Here is a 27,931-nt window from a genome sequence, read left to right as displayed (position 1 = left end):
GTGGGGGGATTGAAGCTCCACTGAACTCCCTCTTTCATCAGAGTTTGGTGGATCCTTCTTTGGTCCAAAGTCTTGAGCGCTTCTCTCAATTCTCTCTCTGCACCTACAAGGTTAGTGCCGTTGTCTGATCGTATGTGCTGTGCCTGACCTCTTCGGCATAGAAATCTTCTTATGGCATTGATGCATGAGTCTGTAGTTAAAGAACAGGCCATTTCAAGATGCACCGCTCGGCTGGTCATGCAGGTAAAGATGACGCCATACCTTTTTAGTGTAGTTCTTCCCCTCCGCACCTCAAAAGGGCCGAAGTAGTCAAGACCAACGTTTGAGAATGGTGGTAAATCCGCAGTAAGTCTTTCACTTGGCAGGTCAGCCATCTTTTGTTCGCCGGGCCTAGCTCTGTTCTTTCTGCAGGTCACACAATGAGAGAGAACCTTTCGTGCAGCAGAGTTAAAATTAGTAATCCAGTATGATTTTCGTACCTGGGATAACATATGATTCCTTCCTCCATGCCCAGTCTGGATATGGATGTGGCGCAGGATCAGAGTGGACACGTGGTGGTCTTTGGCCAGAATGGCAGGGTGTTTCCTTTCCTCTGGCATTGCTGTTCTTCTCAAGCGCCCACCCACTCTGAGGATGCCATCGTCCAACCTTGGATCCAGCCTGTAGATGCTGCTTCCTTTTTTCACACTGGATGCTCCCTCCTGCAGCCTCCTAATCTCCTGTGGGAAACTTTGTCTCTGTACATAGGTAAGTATTGCATTCTCTGCATTTTTCAGATCTCCAACTGTTATTGATCTTTTCATGTTATCTTTGACAAACCTTGTGTACGTTCTGGTTGCAATATGTTTCTTGCTGTGTTCTTCTGAGTGCTTTCCATCTTTTATCTTGTGTTTTAATGCATCCTTCACTTTCAGGATCCATGCCACAGCTACTTTCAACCTCAGCCAGTCTGAAAAGTGATTGAGTAACCTGTCTGTGGGCCTTTCCTCACAGGTCTGCATAATTGAGTTCACTGTTATGGACTTTCTGACCTCTGGGTCAGAACAAAGTTGAATACTGTTTACTGGTTCATTTGGCCAATCCTCTTCTGATGACCAGAGAAACTCTGGTCCACTGATCCATCTGGGATTTTTCATGAACCTTTCTGCACTCACACCTCTAGAGCAGTCATCAGCAGGGTTTAATTTCGTGCCAACATGTCTCCACTGGGACACTTGTGTGGCTTCTCTAATTCTAGATGTCCTATTGGCAACATAGGTGTGGAAGCAAGAGTGGTCATTTGAGATGTATTTTATGACAGATGTGCTGTCAGACCAAAACACAGATTTGTCTGTTGGTGGTGGTAATTCTGCTTTGAGCATTCTGTCCACTTTGACTGATAGGGCTGCTGCAGCTAACTCCAGCCTTGGGATGGTCTGCCGCTTTAAAGGAGCAACTCTTGCCTTGCCCATCAGGAATGCTATATGGACCTTTCCTTCTGCATTTGTCATTCTGAGGTAGCTGACTGTTCCATAGCCTAGCTCGCTAGCATCAGAGAAGTGGTGGATCTGGCTGTGTATCAACTCACCAAAATCCTTTGGCTTGAAACAGCGAGGAACTTCAAAGTCTGCAAGCTGTGATAGACTGCTGGTCCACTTCGTCCACTGCTCCACTAGCATGTGGGGAATGGTCCCATCCCATCCATAGTTCTGTCGGCACAATTCCTGCAACAACAGTTTGGCTGGCAAGATAAGTGGGCATAAAAAGCCTATGGGATCGTATATAGAGCTTACCACAGATAGGATGCCCCTTCTGGTATGTGCACGGTCGCTAATGGTGATGTTGAACTTGAAAGCGTCACGTTGTACACACCACTCAAGTCCTAGGGCTCGTTCCATGGGCAATTGATCTTTGCTCAAGTCCAACTCCTTTACCTCTTTAGCTCTGTCTTCTGGTGGAACGGCAGCAAGGACAGCTCTGCTGTTGCTTATCCACTTTGACAAATGGAATCCTCCCTTATGACAGACTGTGGTGAGGTTTGAGATCAGCTTCACTGCTTCCTGTTCTGTGGGCACAGATTTTAAACAGTCATCCACATAAAAGTTTTCCATGATTGTGTTTGTTACCTCAGGAGGAAAGCTGCTTGCGTTGTCCTGTGCGGTCTTTCTGAGTGCAAAGTTGGCAACGCTAGGTGAAGAGACAGCCCCAAATAAGTGAAGAGTCATTCGAAATTCTTTAGGTGCATTATCTATGTTTCCTTGCGGCCACCATAAAAATCGCAGGAAGTCTGTATCACTTTCCATTACCTTGACCTGATGGAACATGGCTTGTATATCTGACATCATTGCTACTGGTTCCTGTCGAAAGCGTGCCAGCACTCCTATCAGTGTGTTTGTCAGATTGGGGCCTTGGAGTAGTTCCGAGTTGAGGGATGTTCCCTGGAATGATGCACCACAATCAAAAACGACCCTAATTGTTTTCTTTTTTGGGTGATATACCCCATGGTGAGGTATATACACCAAACTTTCCCATCAGTTCTGTTCACTTGTGCTGGGGGAACAATTTCAGCATAGCCTTTTTGAATGACATCACCAAGGAACTCGGCATACTCCCTTTGATAGTTTGGATCTCTTTTGAACTTTCTTTTTAGACTCAAAAGGCGTTGCTCTGCAATCACATGATTGTTAGGCATTATGATGTTATTCATTTTGAAAGGTAAGTTTATGCAATAATGACCCTCCTTGACCTTAACTGATTCATTAGCAATGTTCAGGAACCTTTTATCTTCCACTGACATCTCATTTTTTTCATCATAGACCTTCTCATTGAAATCAGTGTTGTATTGACTCACCAGAAGTTCCTGCAGGTCAACCAAGGAGATCCTATTGGCAGTCACTGTGGCCTTGTCCACACCTTTACCACTGCCTCCTCCCAGTGGGCCGTTAATCACCCATCCTATCAGGGTTCTTACAGCGTAGGGCCCGCTTCCTTGTGAGTTGATCACCTGCCAGGGTTCCATCACATTTGCTGCATTCATGCCAATGAGCAGGTCAATATCAGAGTCTATTTTTGGTAACTGAAGGTCACTGAGGTAAGACCATTCTTTTAAGTCCTCTTGTGTGGGAATGTTGTCCTTTGTTACTGGCATAGACCTCTGAGTGTAGACTTCAGGTAAGGGAATGAAGTTGTTACCTTTGAGTTCACTCACCTCGAGTCCTGACAACAATGTACTCCTGATAGGTCTTTCCTGTGACATTGTTCTCAGCAACACAGTTGTTGGTTTTCCTGCTAAGCCCAACATATGAGCCAGCCTTTCCGTGCAGAATGTTGCTGAACTGCCTGGATCGAGAAGAGCATAGGTGTGAGTGACCTTGTTGTTTTTAACAGACTTTACTTGAACAGGTAAAATTGACAATGAGAAGCATGGATGTAATTTCATTTTGTCTATTTAATATTGCAAGTAGATTATTAGAAGCTACCTGTTCCTGCAGTGACCTGTACCGCTCTTGCTCCTGTTCTGACAACGTAGCACCTACCATTTCTGCTTGGGTACTTGCAATAACATTGCTGGGTGCTAGCTGTCTGTATTCTGTACTGAGCTCAGTTCTGCCTGAGTGCTCCAGAGGTTTCACCTCTGGTTGTGAAGCTGCTTTACCTCTCAGTGTTGCATGCTCAGCTGGCCGAGACTGTGTACGCTGTGCTCCTTGTGCTGTCTCTTGAGCTTCAGGGAGCAGCCAACGACCTGTGTGGTCTCCCTGCAGATCTCCATGGCTCCTAGGTACCTGAAACAAAGGAATAGATATGTGGTGCGCCGCGTCCTTGGGACGGATCACTCTGTCCTCAGGTAAGTGAGCCACTGGCTGCAGCGTATCCATGTCAGCGAACTCCAATCTCCTCTCCTCAAAATATGCCTCCATGCCATCAGCTGGGGTAGAAGCCACCTGTTCCTCACCACCAGTCAACACTGCAAGTTTGGCATTTACAGCTGACAACTCGGCTTCAAAGTCCAGTTTTTCTTTCTGCCTTCTTATGTCTTCTCTTTTCCTAACTAGATATTCTTCCTCTTCTTCTAGACCATGCCTTTCTTCTATACAAGCAGCTTTGGCCAAAAGTGCTGCCTTCTCGGCCTGTGCCACCAGACGGGCTGAAGCTGAACTTGCCACTGAGCTTTTAGACGACCTCCGACTTACTGAGGAAATGCTGTCCTTAGGGCCTATTTCCTCTTCTCCCTCAGGTGGAGGTGGAATAACACAGGACTCAATCCACTCATTAGACTTGGACTTAAACTCATCAATAGTAGCTCTCTTGGGCTCAAACCACTGCTCTGTGTCCTGTACACGTTCTTCCTCTGTCAAAAGGTTTTGGTATTGCATGTGCAATTCTTTAAATTCCTCTTCCATTTCTGTATATGTCTGCAAATTTTCCTTTACAGCTTCCAAATTTGCTGGATTAGACATAAATGCAGTCAATTTGTTCATTTTGCGAGTCATGGAAGCAATTTTATTCTTTCTGGCATTTTTTGCTTCCTTTCTCTTCTTCTCTAATTCAGACATTTTCTCTTTCTCTTCAGAGTCAACGGGTAACACATCAGGTGAGTCAGTGGCCTTGCCCTCCTCCATTTTGAAACTGAAAAACTGGAGCCCTTTAACAAACTGAAATGTCTTTTTCTTTCAAGAATACAATCCAAGATTCCTCAGATCGATTTAGACCTGAAACATTTAACAGGACTGTGTTCAAGGTGTCAAAATAAACATACCGATTAATCCGATTTGGCTTGGATTCACTCTGGGCCTTCAGCAAGTGACACCTGCATTTCACCTTTGTTCTTTTGTTCCATCCTTTTTTCCATCCTTTACTTCCTGATCATCCATTGCAGGCAAGTTTTTGACTTTTGTAGAAGCAATTTTAATTACTCCTTTTGGTGGCTGGTCCGGACTGAAGCTTGACACATGCAGTTGGTTGAAAGATGAAAGATGACTATGAGAAAAAGTTCCAGTTGGTCCCCTTTTGACCATTTATTGTAAATACAGAGTGCTTTAGATTGATCAACATAACATAACATAACATAAGAACTGGGATTAGGGCAGGATTTCAGGCCTCAGCACGGTCAAAAACTTGTTGCCTTTCCCAACCACGCCTGGATGCAGTGCTGCTTGGTTTTAAGGCCTCCTGCTCCTCTGGCTCCACCCTCCTCACAGGTGCCCACCAGATGGGGCTAGACACACCCAGTCACACACCCAGTCACACACACTCTCACTCACATAATGACAAAACACAAGTTAATCAACAAAAACTCATATTGGCTCCTACATGTAGTCTGGTATGTTTTGTTTCCCAATTTCTTTCACAATGTCCTCAGCTGCTTTCTGATATTTGTGAGATTTGCTTTCATCCACAGATAGACCAAGTTCAACAGCTTTGTCAAACATAGTTTCAATGCTTGTTGTGTTTTTTAGATCTGACAGGGATGTCCTGATGTCCTCACAAACTTTTTTTGAAAACTCTGCAATATTCATCTTTGGAATTTTGATCCTTACTCTGTTCTTTGGTAAATTTAATCCATGCATTACTGTCTTGATAGGTATAATATCCTCTGGTTTTGTAGCACTAGTAATTAAGAAGAGTTTGAAATTCACATCTTGCAGAGATGTCAGAATGTGTCTCTCATTTTCTTCAACTTTGTCCAGGAATACAAAGGTAGCAGTTGACACTTGAAAAAGAAAGTTGAATTGTCTTAGTGACTCACCAATGTCTCCTCGCAAATTGGCCAAGGCAAATGGTTTTGGAAATAAGTCCAAGTTTTCACTACCAGAGGGAAGGTACCAGCAAACCTCCACAAATCCGTTTGCGATTTGTCTTTCATCTGCGCCTCCTTCCATTTCTCTGTGTATGAAGAAACTCTGATTCTGTTGCCCATTGCTGAGAACATGATTCAAAATCCTGGACTTGGATAAACTAGAGTTCTTCAGCCTCACAAAAACAAAGAATGGTATATTTGCTTGGACAATGTTTTCTTCAACAAACCCTCTTGATTCAGCCAAATCATGTGGACGCCACTCTTTGACAATGTCTCTCAGAGCCCACAGCATCAGGGTACTCTGACTTTTATTGCCATTGGGCAACAGGAGTGGGACAGGAAACTGACAAATTGACATCTTCAGTGACATTTCCTGTTGCAAGAAGCTGTCAGCACATAGGAATAGTGAGACAATGAGGTCCAGAAAGTTAATCTTATCATCTTCTGCAGAGTCATCTGCACTGTAAAGGTCTAGGTCAAGTGAGTCACTGTATTCTTCATAACTAATTATTTAATAATTATGTAGGGATTGTACACAATCATTAATTAGTAATTAATGATTGTGTACAATCCCTACATTCAGCATTGATTTTAAATAGCTTCCTGAGAAAACACCATGGTATTTCTTGTACTGATTGAGCAGGTTCATCAGATATGCAGACTTTGTTAATTTCCGAGAGAGACTGAAGGGTGAGCTTGTTGGGATAAAATTTCTCCAGTCCAAGTTTTGAGAGAAAGTTGGAAAGGACTGTCAAAAAGAAAAAGAAGATCACTTTTAGAAATTCTAGCCCCTATGTGATTGTATGCGCATTTGTATTTGTTATCTGCAGAGTTACAATTGAGTTTCACAGTAGGAAAGAAAGAATACAGCTAACAAAGTTATGATGTGTTCATTTCAATCAATTAATCTCAGCAAAAGTAACGAGTTTAAAACATTAACTTTGATTGCATTCCATCATGCCCTTTTCCCCACATCAATCAATCAATCAATCAGGCTTTATTTGTATAGCACTTTTCATGCCCATGGCAGCTCAAAGTGCTTTACATGTTAAAAACAAGCAATATAGGGGACACATATTGGGAAACATAGGGAACACATGTTAGGGAGACATACATAGATTCGCAAACACATACACATTCACACAATAAATTGATTGATTGATTAGGCTGGTTATATCAAGAGGCTATTAATTAATGTATTCTACGAGACTTTGCATTTGGACATTCAACATTTTTTATATACTCTGCACTGTCAAAATTTCATTGATTCAATCAGTTGCCAAAATTATTTTGAATTGACTTCTTTTAACTACTTTGACAATAAAAACTGATTCACGGAGTAATTAGTTAAAGCAGAAGTAAGCGATCCGGTGGTTTTGGCTAACTTCCTGTCCACTGATGGAGTTAGCAGTCCCTGCCCTCGTCCCTACGTCACCACAATCACGCGCATCCCTTGGCTGCACACACAGAGAGGACCACCCCTTTATGCCGTTCTCTCTCCTCACTGGATAAAGTTTGTAGGATACAAGGAAAGTTTTCTCCTCGGCTTATAGCAGAGCAGAGTGACTGACAGACCTGTGTTTCAGACCAAACACTCTATAGAAGTGATTGCTGTCGGAAGATAGAACTATTTAAGACTTAGATTAACACTAACATTCCGCTTACTTCTGCTTTAATTAATTTATCATATAGAATAAAGATGAGGGATAGATTAATCTATCAATCAAACAGAGCCTGAGGTGTCATTAGGGCCACGGGCAATCGCCCCGGGCACTGGTCCCAACAGCTATGAAATAGCTGCAGGGACCAGTGCCCGGGCGAAGCCCGGGCACTACTGTTATTGTGTGGATTTTTTCCTAGTTTTTATTATTTTTCATCTTCCGGACGATTTTCGATTCGCTACTAGTCCTGCAACTCGAAGAGTTGCAGGACAAATTATATATCAAAACGTGCGTCGCGAAAAACTGCGCAAAAAATTTGCATGTAAGTCAATGGGACGGGCGAAAAAAAAAGAGCGAAAAAGACCAATCATTGGAGTTTAACAAAAGTCTACTGCTCAGGCATACTTTCACCTAGAGACTCCATTTAAACTTTAAACAGTAGACACAAGTCTTGTGTATTGTCGTATTACTCCACGTTTTGATAGGTCATATAGTTTTTGATCAATCCCTGATCAATGACCATGATCATTTTTGGAGAAATGATGAGATTATAATGGGTGTGTATTGCATGGAATGTTCGTGTCAGAGTGCGTGACATCATCGGTTAGAGTGGGAGAGAGTGAAGAAACATTCTGTATTTTTTCTGGATAAATTGCCACCACGGCCACAATTTACACTCTACAGACATAATTTTTTCAGAATTTGTAAGACAAACTTGTTATCTCTCATGTCATGTGCTCAAAATATCAGAGAGACTTACAGAACTTACAGAATCAGCCTCTGAGTGCGGCCACGTCTGTCCCTGCTCCTCATTGAGTCCAATACAAATATTTTCTGAGAGGAGCAGAACGGCCTGATGTTTTAAAACTGCCAGCGTCGCCAAAATATTTACTGTAGAAACACCAAATCGTACCGAAATTTTCAGTAAGTCCTTAGAGCAACGTTGATCTGTGTTTTGTTCTGATAGGAGTTACCGTTTTGTCATGCTAAGCCTAATTGTGAGGCCGGTTTAGAGGCAGAAAATGGCTGTTTTTCTCCACGTTTCTGTCTGTCTCAGCCTGCGGGGGCCCCTATCGCCGTGGTAACCTCTTTGATCCTCAGGCCAGGGCTCGTTAACTTCATAAACAATCCACCTGGCGCTCGTTTAAATGTTTATAAACACAGACACAGCTAAATCAGACTGACACAGGATGCAGCTACTAACTAACTATGTGTCAAGTCAGTCACACACACACACACACAGACTCTAGAGCCAGCTTCATGTGATTACAGTTACACACACACACACACACACACACACACACACACACACACACACACACACACACACACACACACACACACACAGGTAACCTAATGTGGTTACAGCTCCTCCATATCAGTGCTTATAGAAAGATGATCATGTGTCTGTCTGATCAGCTCTGTCTTGACCTTAAGATCGTGGGTTTGATTCCCATGTTGACAGAGATGGCACAACCCGCAGTAGCTCCCGTGGCCCATTCAAAATTTCCCGAGAGGAAATTTTCTAGTTTTCCATGTTATCTATGTCTGAAATAAAGTGTACCTGCAACCTCCTGTGCTTCTGTGTTCATTGTGGATATGTTTGAACTCTCCCTTAAGTCCATTTTGTGCATTTGACAGTATTACATTGATCTTTAAGTTATTTTCTTTATGTAACTTTAAAAAATGATTTGTTGATTGCAGTCTTTTCCTTTATCTTGTCCTTATATATGCTTTGGAAAATAGATTGTAATGTTATCAAGACTGCTTTATTAAATAAGAATAAATTGATAATTATGGAAAAAATAAATATAGACATAAAGCACTGTATTTGTCAGGATGTACCTGCAAGCTCATGTCCTTCTGTGTTCATTGCAGGCATCTACCCCTCCTATGTCCTTCAAAATCTAGAGGTAAGAAAAATATATATAATTTCACAAAATCAAACATTGTACTTTTGTTGACTGATGGCAAATCAGTAACAGACAAATCAAAATATTGCACAAACGTAAAGTATCATTTGTCTGTTACTGATTTGAAGCAGATTTGGATGTAAAGTTAAAATGTTACAATGTTTTCAATGTATATAAATTCACTAAAACTTACCTGACATCAGGTTGCAGGAGACTCTGATGCTGTACGTGTTAGCTGTCTTGTTTATACTGCTAGAAAGAAACCAAAAGTACTCAAGGAACCAGTACAACAGGTCTTCTTATCCAGTTTGTACAAGAACAAATGTGTCAACCTGTAACTATTGAACCAATGTGGCCAATGTAACTCCAACTTCATTCTTACAACTTAGAGTTTAGTATACTATCCTCTATATTCTGTTTCCCCCTTGTTGTCCCCTAGAAAGCAAATAAACCTTCAGGATTTAAAAATAGTGTGTGCTGAGATAATTTGGTACTTTTACTATTAAGACAAGCATTTAAACACCAAAACTGGGACTCACTGGACATAACGTTTATGAATTAAATTAATGGCTGGCGTTTTGTGATAGTGATGAAACATCACAGACTTTGTTGTATTACAGTATGTTTATATCACATACTCACGGGCATTTCTTAATTTGCTTTGTTGTTTAATTTGCTTGTCTGTTTTGGTCTGAAGCTCTCTGAAGCAGCAGCCTGATGAACTCCCAAGCATCTAATTAATCTTTAAAAAAAATGTTGTCCAACCTGTGTTAACAGCCATGCTACCTAACCTCTTTCTTGTTGACTTCTTTCTCAGCAATCATTTCATCATTACTTCCGGAATACATTTCTGTCAGATAGAGTCATTTGTTTTTCACATGCCTTTTGAATTCAAAATTCATTGATAGGCATCATGTTACAAAGGACAACAGCTTGTTTGTGGTGCTCTTTGTGGAAATCTGGTTTGTCTTAATACAGTGTTTTCCCAAGGATATTAAGACATTGTCATGACCAACCGTGGATCAGCAGAATAGTCCCAAATCAAGGAAAATTTATTGCAATGCAACTACTGTTTGTCTACACAAATACAAAATTGCAAACCCACTGGCAGCCTTCTCACATAAAAATATTTTCTCATTTGGCCACACACATGCATCAACAAAATCTCAAATTCTCCACAGAGCCTGAGGTGACACAAAAACACAGGAGATGGAAAGACAGATACACAAAGAACCAATCTGGACAGTCAGATCAATTTATAAAATGTCAGAAATGTTGAAAAAAACGATTTGTTTGTTTTAAATCATGCTGCTTTTTGTGAACATAGAGAATATGCATTCAGTCATCAGTCACTTTTTCACATTTTTTCACTCCCCCTGAAAAAGCTGGACAGCTCAGTGATCCTGTGGTTAGCACTGTTGGCCCTATGTAGGAAGGTTCTGGGTTTGATTGCCGAGCCTGGGACCCTTTGGGCTCTACTTTCGTGAACCAGGTGCAGGCGGAGGGGATCAGGCCTGCGCCTCGCCTTCGCTTCGCCAACGGGGAGTGACCAGGAGCAGATTGCGATTTTCCTTCGAGACGCAGCGGAGCGCATCCCGCCTACTTCCCTCCCACCGGCGCAAATGGCATAGAGGGAGGAGAGAAGGCGTGGAGTGGGTTTGACACAGCCGAGTCAGATCTTCACCAATCAAATGAGCTCCTCTCCTCGCCTTTAAATCCGCCGCGCGCGCAAGGCGGACGTTTGATTTCACCATGGAAGAGAAGATTTGAATCAGCACATACAGATTACAGCATACACATTCAGCACATCTATATCGACTGTCCCGTCACACTAATGACAGATCAAAGGCTGCACAGATGAAAGATGAGGATGGATTACTGCTGTGTTGACACTACACGATTATCTGCTATATTTATGTATTTACTTATTGATTTATTGAGCCCCATCGTCACGCGACCATAACAAATAAAACTGAAAACAAATAAACTATCATCTCTCACAGCAAACCACAATCAGCCTGGCCTCATAGTGAGCAGATATTCACATCTCCATCTCAGGTAAATTCTAAAGAAAAAAGAAAAAGAGAGACGCTCCGCGATGCTTCCGTTACGCACAGCTGTTTATGTTGTGATCTGTGCACACGTGTTTAAATATAGGTTACTAAATATGAGTGTCTTTATTAATGGAAAAGGGGTGTGTGTGTTTTGTTTTTTGTTTTTTTTTTACTGGGCAACAGCTCTCAATCTGTCAGAGCAAGTGAGACGGGAGGAAACTGATGTTCTGGTCCGGTCCAAGCTGGCAGTGTCCAACCCAGTGTCCGGTCGCGCGAACAGACCTCACGGGCTGATGATGCAAAAGTAGTCTGGGAGGGAGGAGGTTATGATGTTATCCAGGTCTATCTATCTATCTATCTATCTATCTATCTATCTATCTATCTATCTATCTATCTATCTATCTATCTATCTATCTATCTATCTATCTATCTATCTATCTATCTATCTATCTATCTATCTATCTAACACGTGTGCACAGATCACAACATACAACAGAACAACACAACAGCTGTGCGTAACGGAGGCATTTCAGTTTTATTTGTTATGGTCGCGTGACGATGCGGCGCTGGCCCCTAATAAATCAATAAGTAAATAAATAAATAAATAAATAAATAGCTGATCATCTGCAACGGCACAGTGTGTAGTGTCAACACCTGCTCTTGGGACATCCACGGCTGTCTCAGTCCCTCCCTGGTTTCATCTGTGTTAATTCAGTCAGGCTGAGTTTTCATTACGCAAGCCTTTGGTCTGCCATCAGTGTGACGGGACAATCTATATAGATATAGGTGTATGTGCTGATTCAGATACAATAAATAGGGGTTATTGTGATGATTATTATTATTATTATTGTTGTTGTTAATTGCATTTAAATGTGCCTGGAAGTGTGGAAATCTGCCTGTGAGGTCTTGGTGACGTGTCTGCACTGCGCGCTGGGCAGTCAAATTGCCACTGCGCTGGCTGCGCTTCGCCTTGCGCTGACATTAGACCAGGTTGGAGCTGGCGAGCTTTCGGCGCACTCTCCGCGCGGTCTATCTGTAACAAATTGTCACTGCGCCACGGCGAATCTGTCGACACCTCCCCCTGCTGCGCGACCACTCCCATCTCAGCGCACAGCAGTCTGCCAATTTACCGAATCCGCTGCGCACCTTGTTGCACTGGACGATAATACCACTTCGCCAGCTGCGTCAGGGCTCGCTTCGCTGCGCCACCCTGAGTTGCGCCAAGAAATTAGGGCCCCTTATCTTCTCCCTGTTCACTGGCTCTCTCCTGGTTCTCTGGCTTCCTCCCCTAGTCCAAAGACTTGCACAGTACAGTATGTATTTGGTGTGTGTGTGTGTGTGTGTGTGTGTGTTTAACATGAACGCTGTTTTGCAGTTGACCCACTGGATGGCAGCATCTTACAGTAAATATTGTGCATGAATGACTTGAGCTGTTTAGCTGCTTGGATCCTGTGTTGTTTTTGACCTCCAAAGTCTCACCTTAAACAAAAGGAGTGAACAGACATTCAAATATTTTGGCAAGTGTACTTCTACTTTTTGTTCTCTTGTCAGTTTAATAGCAATGTGTTTGTCTAAAAGCTATGTTAAACACACCTTCGCTTATATTTCTAGATGTCATATTTTCAGCTGGTGTTTTTCACAGTTGCTTTCATTAGATGAAATGATGAAAAACTTGATATATTAATGTCACTGTCTGCAGATAAGACATGACACTTAAGCTCAAAAATGGAAGCCGTGAGTCTGGTGCTTCAGTACTTTTAATATAAACTGTATCTCTGAGATAAGAGTGTAGCGAGGAACAGCAGAAACTGGCTCGGACAGATAAATAGAAAATTCGGATGGAATGAGAGGCTGCACATTGTAAGTGGTGTTAGTAATTATGGTCTTTTGCCAATTTAATTGCTAGTACTCTAATCTAAATGGTCTTACAGAGCAGCACTCTAAATTAGCAGTTTTGTAATTACCACTGAACTACACGCATCTCACTGCATCCCCCTCTTAATTACTAACAATTTGCCTCCGTTAAGATGTGGACTAGCAAGAAGTGATTAGAACAATAGACTTTGTTTTCACTTCATTTCAGTTCATTCTTCGTTCGGTCGCAACTTATCAGTCACCATGGGCCCTAGTTTCGTCGACCAGGTGAAGTCTAGCATCAGCGCAGCTTCGCCACGCCAACGGGGTGTGGCCCAGGTCCATTTCGCAAGTTTGCTGGGCCGCGCAGTCAGACTTAGACTAGCGCAACCCCTCCCCTCGTCCCTCCCACCGGCGCAAACGGTGAAGAGGGAGGAGAGAGGGCGGGAGGGAGACAGGAGGAGGAGAGAAAGGCGTGGAGTGGGTTTGACACAGCCGAGTCAGATCTTCACCAATCAAAGGAGCTCCTCTCCTCACCTTTAACTGCGCGGCGGGTGATGCGCGCTGCAAGTTTGTCATTTTATACTTGGACATGGACGGAGGAGACAGCGACGCCAGAGGCCGAACCTCTCCCCGGAGGAAACAGCTGTTTTGGTCCGGAGGTCCGAGCTCAGAGTGACCAATAATGAGTTTACTAATATACTTAACCAGGATTGATCTGATACACTGAGAACCCCTACCCAATGTAAGAAACAACTAATACACTAATAAAGAAACTCACATTTATTCAAACCCTATGTAAGCAAGATGACAGGTGTACACTAATCACAACATAAACACAGACCATGTGGATTAAATCAGCGTAAAGGACTCGCGCTCTCTCTCTCCCTCCCTCTCTCTCTCTCTCTCTCTCTCTCTCTCTCTCTGTCCGTCTCTTTTTTTCTCTTTTTTTTCTGTGATAGAGATGCTGAGTATACTGTAGTAGGCTATATACTGACTATCTGATACCGAGGCTGTTGTGGTGGACTAAGAGAGATGATGATTTGTGTTTTGTTTTTCATTACGGCTGCGTGATGCGGTCGCTCTCCGCTAATGAATTAATAAGTAAATAAATAAATAAATAAATAAAGCGATCATCACAAGGGCAGAGTGGTATCTCAACACGGCAGCGACATGCAGTCATCCACCCTCAGTCCTGCTTTTGGGACATCCACAGCTGCTTTTCAGTGCCAGTTCGTCCCTGCTGTGTTAATTCAGGTGGAGTTTCCATTGCGCGTGCCACAGCCTTTGATCTCTGCTTTGATCTGACGTCAGATGTGACGGGACAATCTATATAGATATAAATTCACGTGTTGATTCCGTTAGTTGCATTAAATAGTGGTTATTGTGGATATTTATTGCATTGAAATGTGTCTGGAACTGTGGAGATCTGCCTGTGAGGTCTTGGTGACGTGTGTGCACTGCAGGTCAGTCAGCCAAACTTCCACTGCACCTGCTGCGCTCCGCCCTGCGCTGAGACTAGACCTGGTTGGAGGTGGCGAGCTTTCAGCGCAACCTCGGCGGGACATTTTCGGACAAAACTTCCACTGCACCAAGCTGAATCTGTGACGCCTCCCCCTGCTGCGCGGCCACGCCTATCTCAGCGCAGCGCGATCTGCCAATCTTCCAATCTGACTTTGCGCTAGGCTGCGCTGGTCGAAACTCGCATTAGACCAGCTGCGCTACCTTGCGCCACCTGCGCTGCGCCAGCAAACTAGGGCCCTGTCTAGCCAGAGAATCACAACTTAAATCAAAACAAGACAAAGGTCAAGATGTCAAGATGTGTCATTCCTGCTTCAGCTTTGGTCAGGTGACAACAAGTGATCATACCAGAACAGGATCATTGAAAAACTGACTGAAAACATTATTTGCATTTCACAGTGTGCAATTTTAAACATGACAACATGATGACAAAATAAAACTTCTCTCTTTTTCATTTTCTACTTTTTTGGAGAACATAGCATTTTGAGTGATGGCTGAATGAGGAAGCTCAAGAAAATCACACACAATTGAAGACATATTAAAAGTGACAATAAATCCAGTGAATTTGTAAATGTTTATAAACCTGTCAAATGTACAGCTGTACTCTAAATGCCTTTTACATGTTTATGAATCTGCAGTGAAATGTGCTATGTCAAAATGTCATTTCAAATGAGATGTGATTTGTTGGAAACGAGCCACTGAGCAGTAATTAGAAACACCTCTGCACATGTGGAGTTCACACCACAACAAAAGAGTCCAATTCCATTTCTCCACTGATGGGAAATGTATTCAAATCAACCGAGTTGTCCCTGTTCATGTCCCTCATTACAGTAATGTGCTGCTTGGAGACACTGTGCTCAGCACGGTGATGTTTCTGACAAATACAGATTCACTTTTATTTTACATCCCTAGAAACACTTCCGTTGTGTCGTGAGTTTCTGTATTGCTCAAGTGTTGTCAAATTGATGGAGATGTTTTCTGAATTTGTTGCACATTTTTTGCGTCTTTGCATGTGTTTTCTGAAGTCGCACTGCTTTGGGCTCTCAGGACTAAACCCACTGCTGAACTTTGCCTGATATGAAGTTCAGTTCACAAATCTTGTGTCCTCGTCTTATCTCAGTGATTCACTCTTTATCAGTCTGCTGTCAGAAGACATCTTCTCTCCTTTGGCTTCTGTGGCTTGAAATGTGTGCGTAAATGTGTGTGTGTGTATGTGTGTGTCTGTGTGTGTGTGTGTGTGTGTGTGTGTGTGTGTGTGTGTGTGTGTGTGACAGAGTGTGTGCCTGCATTATCCTGCTCTGCTGGCAAGACAGCCACAATAGAGCTGACTAATGCAGAAATAGACTGCAGGCTAAGCTCTCTTTTTCCAGAAATATCCTGAAAAGTGAATGGTGCACTTTGTGGCCTGTTCCTACAATGTTTATATCTCCCTCCTCATGCGATGCTATGCAAGTGTGCGTCACCAGTTTTAAGTACACACAAACGCACACCTACAGCATTCACAATAGCCTTGGGAGATGGCAAAATTATGAGGCAGCTCCACAGTGCTGTCTGATAGAAAAGCTAATTTTGGCAATAGCTTTATGTGTGCATGTGTGCGTGCGTGTGTGTGCTGTAAGTGTGTACATCTTGTGCTGATGTAATCTGTTTGTCTCTGGTGCTAATGACTTCCTCAGACACAGCTCATTATGTCAGTGGGGAGGGAGGATAGGAAGAAGACGACGGCCGTTTCTTAGGGTTCCAGCAGAACAGCAGCCAGAATTGGAAGTCGTCATCATTCATTTAAATGGAGCTGCAGTGACGTGTGGATTCACTTGTGAAGGTGAAGCAAATGCAACTGCACTCTCTACTGCAAGCTGCAATATTTGTCATTACCTTTTTAGATGACCAGCATTTTGATGGCTCCTAATGGCCTGATGATGTAAGAGGATAAAAGAAGACAGTTAGGATTCACCAGAAAATAAGGCAAACCTTATCATGCAGACTTTTTTTTTTTTTTTTGTCTGTTTTTACCATGTGACGACAACTCCCCCCTTTTTCAAGTTCAAGCAAGTCCGGAGTCATCAAACATCACAGCTCTTTTCATCCTCTCTAAACAGCCCTGTTCAGAACGGCTGGTTTCAGTGCCTGTTCCTTTAAATGTAAATGAACCACTGCTTGCCCCGCCCCACTCCCTCTACTGGTACTGGTACTCACAGGTAGAGGTGGTATTATGCAAATTTGAAAATTAATGACATCATTGTCATACAACCTAGGGAACAGCTCGTAAAACTACATGGATTTCACCCAAACCTGAAAATTTCAGATTTTTTTTTGTCAATTCTCATATTTCTCAGGGCTGGAAGGCAAGCCAAACACCCAGATATATGCTAAAGAGCCTTCAAAAAGTGATTTTTGCATTAAAATGTTCCCTTTAAAGTTAGCATCAGAAATTTTGTTTGTTAAGTTTTCCTACTTTTGAGATGCTTTGTTCAGGACGGTTCCTCCACGTTTCACTGTTGTGAGTTTTGACTGTCTCGCTGAGTCAGGCAACACCCACTCTAATAGGTTTTAGTTTTAAAACTCATCCCTTCTGCTACGTTTACGCCTGGACTCCCACATACTAACAATACTCTGGAGTTTCAAGCTCCTAAAGCAGAGACTTCTGGAAACGTTGTATTCTGAGGGTGCACTGCAGTGTTGACTGGCAAAAACTTATGAGATGGAAGCTTTTGGAAAGCACCCTTATTGGTTCAGATCTGCCTCAACTTCAGGTGGTAAAAACAAGATGGGTAACGGATAAAGTACTACTGACCATGTTATCTTAAATTCTGTATTTTATTACCACATCAGCCTTAACTGTTTCTCATTCATAGTATTTTCTGGAACCGCTGCAGAGTAGACAATCTGGATCGTGTCTTTGCACTAAATTGTAGCTATAGCTAGGAGGAAGCTTACGTAGCTTAAAGTGAGTCCATTTAATGGTTGATTTAATGGTTTAATGGTTGTGTTGAATCGTTGCAAATTATTGTAATTGCACGTCGAGTTTGTCTTACTGATCATGTAATTGTTACAGTCTTGGTGTAGAATGTGTATGATGTAAATCAGGTATATCTCTAACTGGTCAATGCTGATCTACTTTTGATTTTCAAGACATTCCTCATGTATCTGAAGAACAAATAGTGAATACTCTGGGATATGAGCACCTTTATGCAGACATTTTAGTATGTGACAACAGATTTGTTTGTAAAAGAGGTGAAAGAATGTAAAAGCTGCAGTTCTACAGTGAGGATTTCAATGTTTTTGCTCATTGACCCCACAGGCAGATAAAAAAATACAATGATATAAGAATAAATCAATACTCTTCAAATAATTAAACAAATATGGTCTGGAGGTTTTTTACCAACCATAATGGAGGAGACGCCACAATAGAAGGAGAACCTACAGTACCTCTGTACCTCTGAGAGGTTCATTATTGTTTGCAGCGTGAGTCATAGATTTCAAGATTTCAAGATACTTTATTGTCATTGTACTTGTGTGTACAACGAAATTCAAAGTGCACAGTCAGATACGGACTCGTTAAAAAAAAGACAGGAGAATAAAATAAATAAATACTAAAACAATATACATCACTCACACAACATCATTCACTCACTGATCCACACACATTCTGAAGCATCACGCACTCTCAACAGTACCAATGTACAGACATTGCACGATACAGTAAACAGTACTACAGTACAGTACTAATACATTCAGATAATAATTCACATTATGGCTGTAGTGCATTGTTCAGTGTGATTATGGCTGTGGGGTAGAAACTGTTCTTAAAACGTGTGGTGCGTGTGCTGATGGACCTGTATCTTCTGCCGGATGGCAGAAGTTCAAAGAGGTGTTGGGCAGGGTGGGAGGGGTCATTGATGATGTTATGTGACTTCTGCAGACAGCGGGAAGTAAAGATGGTATTCAGGGCAGGTAACTGGGAGTTGGTGATGTATTGTGCGGATTTGATGATTCGCTGCAGAGCTTTTTTCTCTGCTGCAGAGCAGCTCCCGTACCAAGTCAAGATGCCAAGATGCCAGTCATACTTTGTAAAAATACTGAAAAACAGTGAACTTGTATCATTAGTTGCAGCTTTAGATGTTTCAGTGAAGAAGCAGAACAGTTAACAATGGGACACTTAATATTAATATGTTTACTGCAAATGTGAAGATGTTTTCTGTCTAAAAGAACTAGTTTTTCCTAATAGGCCACATGTCTTTAATTTCTGTGAAGTGAAATTCAATATTTAGCGAGAACTGAAAAGTGTGATGTGTTGTGAAATTCTTACAACAAGAAGCTGTCTCAGATTTACAGTTCATTCTTGGTATCATTCTTGTAAAAGCTGGACTGAAGCACTAAATGTAATTCATAGTTAGAACAAATAAAGAGGCTTCAGGTTGTGAACACAGTCTGATTCTTTTTCTCTGGACGTTACAACAGGTATCTGGACTGTTCTGCAGAACGAGCTCAGGGAGCTTTGAATAAAAGAGGTTTGTGGAGAGAATATACAAATTTCGGGTTGTCGCTCGCTGGACATAACATCATACAATATGAAGACTCCCGACAACGTAGGAGAGCTTCATAATGTGACTAACCCTCACGACTCATCCTGCCCCTGGTCTCGTCTACACCATGAAACACTCAGCCAAAAGAGACATTTTGACACAGACATGAGTCTTGCGGCCTCTCTTTAGTGGCTGGGTGATAATGGCAGATTATTCCACATTGAGGTGATTAGGACGGTGCAGCTTTACAGCCACGGTGCCATCTGCAGCTGCCAAACAGTGTAGCGGCCACCGGGGATCGGACCCCAGAGATCAGGCCTGGGAGAGCACGCACAGTGGCAAGAATCTGAGAGGAAATTTATGATTGATCTGTGGACGGGGGTCATCGGGGGAAAGCTGTAGTCTCACTGCAACCAGGTCTAACGTGGTAAAATTAAGACCCCAACCCCCCCACCCCCCCTCACCTTGGTCTTTGTTAGGGACTCAGATTTGAAGGGGGGTGGGTGGGTGAGTAGGGAGGGGTAGATAAGGAATAGGGAAGCAGAAGGAGGAGGGGTAGGGTAGGAGGGAGGTGGGGGGCCCATCTGCCACTGAGCGTGCTGGGTCAAAAGGCTTTTGTTGTGAAGGAGTGATGAGACAGATAGATGTTCGTTGTCACCAACCGCTGGTTTAATCAAGTGAAAGTGTCTCAGCGTGCAATGTGTTTACCCCCAACACACACACACACACACACACACACACACACACACACACACACACACACACACACACACACACACACACAGACACAGACACACACACACACACACACACACACACACACACACACACATACATACAGAATAACATGGTTATTCTTAAATAACTGAATGTGGCTAAATACAGAAATCAATCAATCAATCAATCAATCAATCAATCAATCAATCAATCAATCAATCAATCAATCAATCAATCAATCAATCAATCAATCAATCACAAATGTGCCTACAGATATAGACATTTATATGTTTTCTTTATTTTATTTTATTTTATTTTATCAATTTTTATTTATCTTTTTATGTTAGCAGACAGCCTCTTGTGCAATCTGGGTAATTTTCACTGTGGCCTCGATTGTGTTTAATTTTTTTTCTGGTTTATTAATAGACTTAAATAAATGGAAGTTCTGAGGAGTGGCAGCCTCTCATCTCCCACTGTCACCTCCACCCGGATTCAGTCACCAGCCCCTGCTCTGCTCTATCCCAGCTCTGTGCGCATGCGTGTTCCCTGATTAAAGCAGCTGCGTCAACACAAAAAGGCAGCGGAAGTTAGACGACTTAGTTTTCAAATTAAAACGATTTATAGGCTTACCTGTCTATTTATTTCTCAACAAACTAGAGCAGACCGAGAACTGAAAGCCTTCACTGACACTCATTAAAATTATGACAGTAGCCTAACAAACTGCCTTTTACTGTAAAAAATAATAGAATTATGCATTTCTGTTTTTCATTTCAATTTTTAGATTTTCAAAGTCATTCAGTTACTCTACAAATACTGAGATGATCTGTACCTTAAACCTTCTCTGTGGTTTGTCCTGAGAACTCAACATTTGGCTGTTTTCATGGGATCTCAACATAGCTACACCTAGTCTATGTAGCCTACATGTGTAAGTAAAATGTGGAAGCAGCATTCTACAAAAAAAAAAGTTTGCCAAGAACTAGGCTATGGAAAAAAAAGGCTACTATTTTCTCTGCAGACTTTGAAATTAACACGTTTTGATCATTGTGATTTTTTCATTGAATAGCCTAACACTGTAATTATCGATCATGAAACCCGATTGGGTTGAGTGTAGAGCTCTACTTTGTAGCCTACTGCTACAATTGATCAAAGATCATCAGTGGGTTTTGCGTTTTCAGTTTTACCCTTGACAACCACCCAACAGTTCACTGCTGCAGTCCTGTCAGTGAGTTTAATGGCCTGTTATTTTGAAAGGGGCCACCGGAAGTGTCCGTTCACATCGACTGCGCGCTGACGCAGCTGCTGGAGCGGCAGGGCAGGCAGGGGCAGTAGATGCTGTCCCGTCATCAGATCACACCCAACGGGGCTGCAGCGCACCGCTCCTCCGGGACCAACACCATGACACCCACATTCAGAGCCGCAATCTGAGCCGCACCGAGGACGAGACCGGCGGAGGAACCGCGAGCAAATTGGACGTGGAGACATACGCGCGCGCACACGTACACACGCAAGCCAAGCACGCACACAGGGCACGGAGGGAGAGAGAGAGAGGGAGGGAGAGAGAGAGACACTGAAATCGCAGCGAGCAGCAGTCAGAGACACGGGAACGCCGACCGAGGCGAACTCCACTGCCCCGCGGAACTGAGCTTTTCTCCCACAGAGACGCGTCCCACTCGGACACCCGTGAGAAAAATCACTCCCTGCGAGTCCGTTGACGCCAGAAAATGTCATCGTCGGGCAAGGACGCCAACAGCGGGCATTACGCCAACTATGTGGGACCGTACCGCTTGGAGAAGACGCTCGGCAAAGGACAGACAGGTTAGTGAAAGCCCCCTCTGAAACCTCCCAGATGCGGGTGATGCTGTCAGGGCTATCCTCTCCTCTCCTCTCCTCTCCTCTCCTCAGCACCGCCGCGCCTGCTTGCTGACATCACGACGGGTTGCATTTCTGCGTCGGCGCTGCGTGTTCTGAATGTGCCGCTGCGGGAAAGGGGGGAATGAGAGAAATGCCCCATAATTGCGGATGTTTCTGGTGGATGCGGCTTTGCTGGATGCAGGCAGATGATGATGGTAGTGGTGATGGTGATGATGATGCTGATGCTGATGATGGTGGTAGTGTGCCTTTAATCCTTGTTGTCAGGCAGAGAGGGCTCGGTGATAATGGGCCCTTGTGATTTTTCTTGTCTCTAATTCCGTTATAGCATCCATCTGTCACATGGGCCCGCTCTCTGCAGAAGAGACAGAGCGGTGATGCTGCACTGTCCGGTCCCTACACACACACACACACGCACACACACACACCATATTCAGCTCATAGCTTTACACACATACACACACACACTGCAGCTGCAACATCACACATTTCTGCATATTTGTTCCAGTGATGCAGTGTATGCTGCTGCTGCTGCTGCTGCTGGGTGTCTTCCTGGACCCTCTGTCAGGCTGGGTGATGTTTCATGGTGCTGATGATGTAAGCCCACTGTATCTGGTATCTGTTTTTTTTTTTCATACATACACCTGGCTGATGTTTGTCACTTGCACAAAGCACTTCAAGTATCTCATGAGTCATGCTGGTAAAAAAAAAAAGAAAAAGTGGCTGAGGTTTAGTTTGGACTGTTTCTGGGAGCTGGTGTTTGAGGTGTTATTGATTTTTAATATCTTTCATATTTGCAATTCTCCAGACAGCCCTTGGCATAAATATGATGGAGAAAATACTTGATACCTCCCTCAATAATCATTGGAAACCGTTGTAGCTGATGGTTATCTCAGTGATATGCATGTTAAGGAGAAATTAAAGTGTCAATATCAAGTATTCATGACTAATTGTCCTGTTAGGCAAACCAGTAACAATCCTACAAGGAAACTAAACGACTTACAATAAACTTGTCTCATCTTATCAAAGTAATATCAGTCAGCTTATTAGATACGCCCTGCTGTAACGGATGCAACCAGTACACCAAGTTCTCCTCGTGAAGGCTGCAGATTAGTGGTGATTTTTTTTTATTTTTTTTTTGTCCATCCCATTAGTATGAGGGTCGGCTGAATGACAGGAGCTCCTCTCGGCTCACTGATGAGCTGCGCAGGCTCACCGTTCATCTCTAGAGTGAACGTCACAGTGATTTGTCTCCACAGTCAGCGCAGTTACGTGCTGGATGGCTCAAGCCAGGTTCCCCTGTTTCAGACACCCCCACCATCTGTGAGCGCATGTAGCCAAAAATGATCAAGGTGTCTCCGTCCGGTTCCAGCAGGTAGGAGCCACGCGCTTCTCCGCTCCCTCGGCGGGTGAATTATTCATGACCAACCAATTAGCTGGCTGCTGGAGTTGGATTGTAGCATCCTCTGCTGCTGCTGTATTAATCACACAATACTTCTATTTAGCAGATTGAGTAAAGCTGCAGCAGTGTGCATTTTACTCACACAAAGACGCACAGATAATTTGGTTTCTTCTTCAGTGGGATTAATTATGGAGGACTGCAGATCCAGTCCCACACGCTCTGGTGCTGCTTTGCTCCAAGGGCAACTATCTGTCCCCTCAACACCTTTTGCTATGTAACACCTGCGCTGTATGAAACATCAGCAAAATGGGAGTGTTGGTGGTGAGTTCACAGAGTGGGCCCCAAATGGCCTGAATATGATTTTTCTCTTCCTATGTGACCCAGATCAGATTGTTTAATGACAGTTGAGTCTGAACAGCACAGGTCAGATGAAATCTGATCTTTTCTTACCAGATTCAAGCTCCATTCACATCTGGTTCTACATCAGATACATTTTTCAAATACCAATCTGACCTGTTTTGCAACTTTCAGATTGCCATTCATCATATCTGTTGGCAGGCAGAGTCACAAACATGCAAACATCATGATCCCATCAGTCCTGACACAGACTCCACCTCCACATACACTCTGTACTGAATTAGCATCTGTCGCTCCACAAAAAGCCCTGATTACACTCAAGTTCTCCTTCTCACCTGCTTCCACTGCCCAATAACCTGAACATTAAACTGTGAACGCTCACGTCTGTGGCCTCCTTGTTTGTTATTCCCAACATCTTCTCCTTGATTACTTCTGTACACAGGGGTTGTCTGTGATGTCTTCTTGCCCAGGTCATCAGGGTCATGACTGGTTCATATTGGAGTTTAATAGTTCAAATCGTAAAAGACAATGTGCATCAATTAATCACAATTGAATACTAAGGGTGCAGTGTCAGTTGCCTTTTAGAGCGAGGTTTTATCACAGCTTAATTATGCATTGAAAGTGTTAAATCATGATCAGCTCTCCCTGCCCCTGCACCCCCCTCACCAGAGGCTGCCTTCATCAACATTTCCATATTTTGCACATTCTGTGACATAAACTGTAAACTGTCTTGTCTGTAACAACATCTATTGCACGTCTGTCCGTCCTGGGTGAGGGATCCCTCCTCTGTTGCTCACCCTGAGGTTTCTCCGATTTTTCCCTGTTAAAAGGGTTTTCCATGGAGTTTTTCCTCAGTCGATGTGAGGGTCTAAGGACAGAGGATGTTGTTACGATGCCATGTAAAGCCCTTTGAGACAAACTGTTTGTAAAAACGGGCTATACAAATAAAATTGCCTTGCCTTGCCTTGCCTTACATCAGTTGCTTGATAGGTAATACAAAAAAACAAAAAACAAATTAAAATCATCCAAGATGAACACGATGTCAAAGTAAATAATGGAGTTAAATTAAATTGCACTTTAGTCCAGTTACCAAGATATGCAGCAAATAGGCTATTGATCACTCTAGGTTGATTGGTAGAACATCAATCAGTAGAAACCTTGTCATTTATTCAGTTATCTAACATTATGATTTAATTGTCTGCTGGATACTTGTGGGATTTTGCCAAGATAATGGAGAAATGTCACACTCACACCCTCACCAGTTAATCAATTCATGTGAAAAATGAGCACGTTATCCAATAGTCTTCATGCCAGCCTTACTGGCTTCTAGATGCAGAGATAATCACTAGCATCTATGGTTTTTGCTTTGATTTGCCCACAGTGGATGAGGCACAGTTGTGTTTGAAGCTCACGTCTGAAGCTGCTGCAGTGACTTGTCTCTCTGTGGCTCCACAGCCTGAAATCAATCTCAAGTTGAAACACAGTCCCACAGACATTAATGCTCATGTTCCCCGACGCTCACACTGACCCACTCTGAGTGTTTGTGCACTTTGTGAATGTGCTTAAGTGCATATACTATGTGTAGAGATGTAGACACCGTGTGCAGAGGTGTGTGCGTGCGTGTGGGCAGGCGGCTGTAGCGCAGGCTGTAGAAGAGTGATAGTCTGCTTGTTGGAGGCTGATGGTATGAATCGAAGGCTGCAGTGCTGAGCTGGCAGACAGGGATGTCCGTATGTCATTAAACCACCTCCACAAGTGCAGGGCAAGCCCACGCTCTTTGTTACTCTGTGTGTGTGTCTGTGTCTGTGGGAGACACAGGGGATTGCTGATGCAGTTTATTAATACACAAAGGAGCACAACATAATGCCAGATTGTTTTCTATTCAAATTCCAACGAATAAATCACAGTCATTGATTCACAGCATGTTCTTTATGATTGGATTATTATTTATGATTTGTTTTTGAATTTTGAAAATATTTAATCACTTCTCTGTTCTGTATACTTACTGTAATAAAGGATAAAGCATCCATCTCAATTAAGTTTCCTGATAACACTCATTATCACCGCTATAAATATCAATTTTTATTTCAATCTCCAATCTAAAATTCAGTTACTATTATAGAGTGTCAGTACAAGTCCCAAAACATAACTTTTTCTGATACTTTGGGGATGATTCTTACATGTTAAACACTATGAACAAATGGTTAAACAGCAAGTTTATCGAAATACAGATGTTTTTATGTGTTTTAGATATGTTGGCTGATAAAGCCAGAGACGTTATTGAAGATATACCACTAAAAGGATGGTCGCTGAGTAAATAAATCCTGCCAAACATTATCTACCTTTAGTGGCAAAATTATTTATTGTCAATTTATATGATTCTTATTTACTTCATCAGCAACAATTATAAACATTGGTTGATTGTTTATAAAGTAAATCTGACAAACAGCCTGACTTTTGGATTTAGATTTGCTCAGATTTGCTCATCTTTAAAAAATTAACTGGTTGAGCTTTATCATGAGACATTTTGTTGTTACATGACCATTGAATTCATCAGTCAGGGCTCAGTGCCATAAACCAAATGATAATTTTTTAAAAAGGTACAAGATTGGGTCTTGAGAGAGAAGTAATGTGAAGTTTTGCTGCTGTGCATCTGGCGGTTCGTGGTTAGCTTGTGTGACCACCGAGGCGAGTTTGAAGCTCTGAGTTGTTATGAGCGTGCAGTTGGAACAATGCCCTCATGGTGTGTGTGGTGGTCGAGGCTGAATGGCGAGAGGCTGTGCTGACTGAACAATTAGTCAGTCTGTTTTCATGTGTGTGAGAGTGTGTGTGTGTGTGTGTGTTGGGAGGGGGGTTGAAGTGAACCACTTTTTTTGACACTGATTTCCCAGGCTCCATGTACAGCTCTCATTTTCTAAGTGTTGTCCAACAGTGTGGATGGTTGTCATGGTTTCATTCCTCCTCCTGTGACAATGGCCACTCTCTTCATCTCTACAGCCGCCAACCTCTTCCTGCACTCGTCCTGTCGCTGTTCTCACATCTGTTTCTTTGACCAGCATTTACCTCTTTGTTGGTGATCAAGAGGCTGAAGTGTTGAAGATGTGAGAACCATTCACTGGTCTCTGTAGTTCCGAGCCAGACCAACACTTTACAATCTGATTATTATTTTTATTATTATTGGAAAGTGACCAAGGCATTTCTAACCCTCTTCTATGATGATCAGGATTATGTGGAGAACAAGGCTCTGGGTGATGAGAAATGGACGAGTACAATAATTTCATTCCAGGAGGCAGAAAAATTACAACTGACAACTTCTGCTAAATTAAAATATGTGGTCGTAACTTTAAGAAACAGGATGCACAGATCTATTGGAAAATGAAATCCTCTGATTCTGAGGTGAAACTACACCTGGAAGATGGGGACATGTTTCTTTTTAATTGTCTACAATCTGTAGTGTGTGTGTGTGTGTGTGTGTGTGTGTTTGCCCCTGTTATTTTAATGAAAGTGTCATGTTATTGACGTGGAACATCCTAAAGACTGTAGTCCCTAAGCCCCAGTGTGTGTGTGTGTGTGTGTGTGTGTGTTCAGTGGGGGTGGTGTAGGCAGCAGGGAGAGCCCCAGCACAGATGGCTGCCTTTAGGTGGCTGAAATACAGCTTCATTATCAGCAGGTTGCAGGTGGTAACGCTCCCATCACTCTCACTGCCTATGCTATATATATATATATATATATATATATATATATATATATATATAGCTTTTGTTTGTGTATATGTTTGTGTCTGCACTGTGTTTTATCGGACTGGCCCTGCCTCATTATACTGCATTAAATGTAAAACAGTTCACAAAATATTTATGGCACCACATCTGCATACAGAGCAGAGAGAAACACATTTTAATATGAGTTATACCACAAAACCACAAAGAGAGCCTCAGAAAGGAAAGGACCAAACTGAAAATACAACATGGACGTTTTTCATACTGAGTATTTATTTAGCTTAAGTTAAAATGGGGCAATCAAAAGATTCTCCACACAACTTAAAGCTGGAGAGTTGTTTTTTTTAATCAGTCTTTTCATTAATCAGAAGTGTTGCAGGTTGGAAGGTGTGAGATGATGAATAATAAACAGTAGAGGCTACATGACTGTAAAGTAAAGAGTAAAAATATCACTCTCCTCTAGTTCTATGTAGCCTATTGACTGGTCTTGTTTTGCCGGCTTTTATCACTCAGCAGTTTTTGATTGGAATGAGGGATTGTGGGAAAGAGACAATGTTTTTTAAAT

The 27,931-nt window shown here is 42.6% G+C and overlaps 2 protein-coding genes across 16 annotated transcripts in view; one reads left to right on the top strand and one right to left on the bottom strand.

The window, feature by feature from the left end:
• Nucleotides 1-5,285: 5,285 nt before the first annotated feature.
• LOC146990127 (up-regulator of cell proliferation-like) lies at nt 5,286-6,425 on the bottom strand. The gene is made up of 2 exons (XM_085773036.1): nt 6,409-6,425; nt 5,286-6,279 (listed from the first exon to the last, which is right to left on the bottom strand). Exons 1-2 carry the CDS (start codon nt 6,423-6,425, stop codon nt 5,286-5,288), a joined length of 1,011 nt encoding a protein of 336 aa, XP_085629162.1.
• A 14,969-nt stretch (nt 6,426-21,394) lies between these two features.
• LOC146990126 (serine/threonine-protein kinase BRSK2-like) overlaps nt 21,395-27,931 on the top strand; it is a 139,574-nt gene continuing 133,037 nt past the window's right edge. For all 15 annotated transcript variants that reach the window (XM_085769161.1, XM_085769154.1, XM_085769147.1 and 12 more), the window contains exon 1: nt 21,395-21,837. In XM_085769161.1, the coding sequence (XP_085625287.1) occupies nt 21,744-21,837 (94 nt within the window). In that variant the 5' untranslated portion in view covers nt 21,395-21,743. The remainder of the gene's footprint in view (nt 21,838-27,931) is intronic.

Source organism: Trachurus japonicus, chromosome 3 (genome assembly GCF_045865225.1).
Source record: "Trachurus japonicus isolate A0001 chromosome 3, Traja_1.0".
Lineage (NCBI taxonomy): Eukaryota > Metazoa > Chordata > Actinopteri > Carangiformes > Carangidae > Trachurus > Trachurus japonicus.
This window is presented reverse-complemented; position numbering and strand designations above follow the sequence as displayed.